The following is a 4708-nucleotide window of genomic DNA, read 5'->3' as shown; positions in this document are numbered from 1 at the left end:
CACGATCTCCGACCTCAACCTGCCAGAACAACAGGCCCAGGGAAACCTTGTCACCCCAAAACTTTTGATAGGGCAAGACAATGCTCATCTGATCGTTTCACGGGAAGTGCGCAAAGACCATGACACTACGCAAATAGTGTCACGAACCGCACTGGGGTGGATCGCCCATGGGGGTGTCGGGACTGGCAGTGACAATAAATCCACGACGCTGGCACTACAAATTGAATCAGCCGCAGATATCCGCCTAAGAGAATTGGTAAAATGCAACTTTGCCGTCGACTCTCTTGGCGTAACTGCCGCGGTGAGAACCCAGGCAAGCGAACAAAGGGCCATCGCACTAATGAACACGACTACCCGGCCTCTTCGCACTGGGAGGTGGGAAACTGGCCTCCTGTGGCGTAATCCGGAAGCCACATTGCCTGACAACCGGCAGTGCGCGCTGAAACGACTTCATTCCCTTGAGAAGAAGCTGGCAGCAGATCAGAATCTGGCAGCAGCCTACAGCGACAAGATGAGCCAGCTGGTCAACAAAGGATACGCCAGGAAGCTGTCTAAACTGGAAACGTCAACAACCGCACCCAAAAAATGGTACCTGCCGCACTTTGCGGTGACAAACCCCAATAAGCCAGGGAAGATCAGAATAGTGTTTGACGCCGCCAGTCGATGCCGAGGGACCTCCCTTAATGACCAGCTGCTTACCGGCCCTGACCTGCTGTCTTCCCTCTTAGGGAATATTCTGCGCTTTTGAGAGGGAAACATCGCCATTGCCGCAGATATCAAGGAAATGTTTCTGCAGATCTAGATAAGGCGGGAAGATCAGCTGTCCCAACTCTACCTCTGGAGATTACCGAACCAACACGAACCTGATACTTACCAGATGTCATCTATGATGTTCGGAGCCACTTGTTCACCGAGCAGCGCCCAGTTCGTCCGGAACAAGGTAGCCGGGGAATACGAACATGAAAACCCGATTGCCGCAGCAGCCATTCGTTCTAAATTCCACATGGATGACTACCTAGATGCGGTAGACAGTTTTCAGGAGGCTGCCTCACTCGTCCACGGTGTGAGCACCCTCCTCGCGAAAGGAGGATTCCACCTAACTAGCTGGGCATCTAACAGTCCAGCTGCCATAGCCGGTGTTCCCACAGAAGACCGGGCCAGTTCCACAGTGCGGATCAGCGGTGGAGGTACGGAGACGGAACGAGTGCTCGGACTAGTTTGGGACCCATCCACTGATAACTTCCTGTACTCATTCCAAGAGGCGATCACCCCAGAAGTGGCCACGCGACCCACGAAAAGGCAGCTGCTCTCAATAGTAATGAAAATCTTCGACCCAGTAGGCTTCATTTCCTGCCTTACAATCCGGTCGAAGATACTGCTGCAGGCCGTGTGGCGCTCGAGTATAGGCTGGGACAACCCCATTACCCCTGAACATACACAGAGGTGGACCGAATGGCTGAGCCTGTTGAATACACACAGCATTTCAGTTCCGAGACTCTGCCTCCATCTCAAGCAGAACAGCGTGACCCTACATCTCTTCTGCGATGCGTCAGAACAAGCCTGCTGCGCTGTCGCCTATTACACCGAAGAAGTCAATGGATCCCTACAGGCGACATTTCTGGCCAGTAAATGCAAAGTGGCGCCACTGAAGCCCCTCTCCATTCCCCGCCTTGAGTTACAAGCCGGACTCATCGCGGCAAGACTAGCCCAGACCATCCACAAGGAAAGCCAGGCCCGTATATCCCAAACGTACTTCTGGACAGACTCTGCAACCGTATTGTGCTGGTTACGAACTGACCCACGTACGTACTCTGCCTTCGTGGCAAACAGACTGGGCGAATTAGATGAGTTAACCAACATACTCGACTGGAGATGGGTGCCAACCAAGCTCAATCCCGCTGACATCGGTACAAGGGACTCAGATGTGCCCGACCTATCACCCAAAGGAAGGTGGTTTACCGGGCCGGCCTTTATCATTTTACCTGAGAGTGCGTGGCCAAAAGAGCGTGCACCTGTCAAAAGGCCCGACGACCAGACACTAGAGGTTAAGCCTCACTACGTCGGCCTTCTATCAACTGCAAGGGAAGCCTTACCATCCATCGAGAGATTCTCCTCATGGCAACGGCTGATTCGTGCAACAGCATGGGTTCTCCGCTTTGTGAAACAATGTCGGATGAAAGTTAACAAATCTGTAGGGGGCCCACTGCGAGCGGAGGAGATCAAGGAGGCGGAAGACAGATGGATAAAAAGGTCTCAGGAGGACGCCTTCAATACTGACATGACCACCCTCAAGCAAGGCCAAATGCTGCCGACTGGTAGTCGTCTGAACCCATTAAACCCCTTCTTCGGACAAGACGGCGCCCTGCGGATGGGTACCCGGCTGCGAGCTCTAGCGAAAACGAAGTGTGTAGCACGGACTCCCGTCATCCTGGATGGAGACCACCCGTACACTCAGCTCCTGATTCGCCACTACCACCAGAAGGCGGACCATCCCAGCACGGAGAAGACGGTCGCAGAGGTGCGGGGCGATTTCTTTGTACTGCGTCTGCGCACTACAAGCAGGAAGATAGCACACGCCTGCCCCACCTGCCACATAAGGAGAAGCAAACCCTCTCCACCACTAATGGGGGCGCTACCACCACCTCGACTGATGCATCACATCCGCCCATTTACACATTGCGGACTCGACTACTTCGGGCCTATGGAGATCACGGTTGGCAGACATAGGGAAAAACGATATGGAGCCATCTTCACTTGTCTCTCGACCCGCGCCATTCACTTAAAACTGGCCGCCTCACTGACCGCAGACTCAGCCATCATGGCCATACAGCGGATGACTGCGCGAAGGGGACAACCCGCAGCCATGTACTCCGACAACGGAACAAATTTTCATGGAGCCGATGCAGAGATGAGAGACGCTCTGGTATCATTGAGCCACGATGCCAGAATGCTTGATGCCATAGCCACCCAGGGCATTGAGTGGCATTTCATACCTCCAATGACGCCCCACATGGGGGGAGCTTGGGAGAGGCTTGTACGGTCAGTAAAAAGAGCCCTGAGCACCACACTTAAGGAACGGGCACCTAGAGAAGAAACCTTACTCACGGCCCTGGCAGAGGCTGAATTCACAGTGAACAACAGACCACTCACTCACATATCAGTTGACCCACGCGACGAAGAGCCTTTGACCCCCAACCACTTTCTTCTAGGGTCGGCCGGAAAGCGTCCCCTCTTGTCCATGTTTGGCAAAAAGGAAGAGGAAATATGCCTTCGCCGCCAGTGGCGTATCGGCCAGCAACTTGCAGACATATTCTGGAGGCGGTGGCTTCTAGAATACCTTCCCACCATGGCAGCTCGGCAAAAATGGCACAACCCGGTCACACCCATTAAGAAGGATGACCTGGTGGTCATTATGGACTCCACGCTGCCACGGAACAGCTGGCCGCGTGGCCGCGTCCTTGAGGCCGTGCCCGCCGCCGACGGACAAGTCAGGACAGCCCGTATCCAGACAAGTTCCGGAATATATGTTAGACCGGCCATTAAAATCGCCGTCATACTACCTGCTTCAACAACACCAGCCGATCCAATCACCAGCACGACAACACCTGCCTAGCCGAAACCCCTTGCAATGACATCAACTGCAAACACGAGACGCTGGGATGAAACAGAACACGCCCGACGGAGTAGCTGGGCGCAGCAGAGACTGCACCGTGGGGAGTATATCGGACGTGCAGAGCCAAAGTCATTATGAGATAACAAGATCTCAAGTTTTTACGATGTCCTTAATATTTTTGATAAAACCATTTAGATATCTGCGTCAAAATAAATATGATACTATAATATTATTCCACATCCTTAATGTGCGACTGCTATAGTTAATATTAATGGATTTTCGGCGCCACCATACATTTAAAAACTAATGTTTTTGTTTTGTTCAACACAGTGAAGAGATAAGGGTGATCGCTAATTACTCTCATTGAACATGTGTGAAATTTAATGTATAATTTTGTCCAATAAATAGAGAAGTAACTGGTACAAACAGTCACTTCTCATCCGAGAGTTCTCGGGAGTTAACTTTTGTTGTCTTCTTAGTGTTAAAAAAAAGAATATAACTTGTGGATGATTTATCCTTTATTAATTAATTTAAACAATACAACTTAAAATATGTAAGTACAATTTCAAAGGGAAACTATTAAGTGAACAATACGACAAGCAAGTGCTTGGATTCGATACACGGAATAGAGTGTCGTCTGGAAGCTGGAGTTGGGGTTTATATAGTCCATGCTGGTGCGATGGAGTGGGGCGTCATCTTCCTATTTTCGGGCTGCGTGTCAAAGCGTCAATGTGTCATTCCGATAATGGGGTTATTGTACCAGTGCATGTGGAACACGTGGTCTTTCTTAAATCGATCCTTTGTTTTGGGATTGCTGCGCGTGTGGCCGCGTGTTGTTTTTAGTTCATCTAAATGTTCGTTTGTTTATTAATGGTCTTCTCCAAGTAGCCGTAGAAGGGTACGTGTTGATATGTCGTTTCAGGGATTGTGATTAGAGTATATCGTCCCGGTGATTGTCCTTGTCCGGATGCAACTGCTATCCATAAACTATTAAGGTTTAATAGTTTATTTTAGGCGAGATGAAGTGCTGGTTGTAATGGGCGTGCTGCGATGTCTTCCTGTAAGTGAGGGTTGTCTTGGGTGGTTAACTCTCCC

General features: G+C 50.8%; 1 protein-coding gene across 1 annotated transcript; it reads left to right on the top strand.

The window, feature by feature from the left end:
• The first annotated feature begins 889 nt into the window (after positions 1–889).
• On the top strand, positions 890–3613 carry LOC149409219 (uncharacterized). The gene has a single exon (XM_089650046.1). The coding sequence runs from the start codon at positions 890–892 to the stop codon at positions 3611–3613; it is 2724 nt and encodes a 907-aa protein (XP_089506172.1).
• Positions 3614–4708: the final 1095 nt, after the last annotated feature.

Source organism: Hesperophylax consimilis, unplaced genomic scaffold (genome assembly GCF_061612785.1).
Source record: "Hesperophylax consimilis isolate HC1 unplaced genomic scaffold, BYU_Hcon_1.0 scaffold_33, whole genome shotgun sequence".
Taxonomy (NCBI): Eukaryota; Metazoa; Arthropoda; class Insecta; order Trichoptera; family Limnephilidae; genus Hesperophylax; species Hesperophylax consimilis.
The sequence above is the reverse complement of the archived record's forward strand: the minus strand, read 5'-3'. Positions and strand labels throughout refer to the sequence as shown.

What these genes read in the sequence shown, in the direction of transcription:
- LOC149409219 (XM_089650046.1), top strand. Translation starts at nt 890, where the DNA reads ATGTTCGGAGCCACTTGTTCACCGAGCAGCGCCCAGTTCGTCCGGAAC.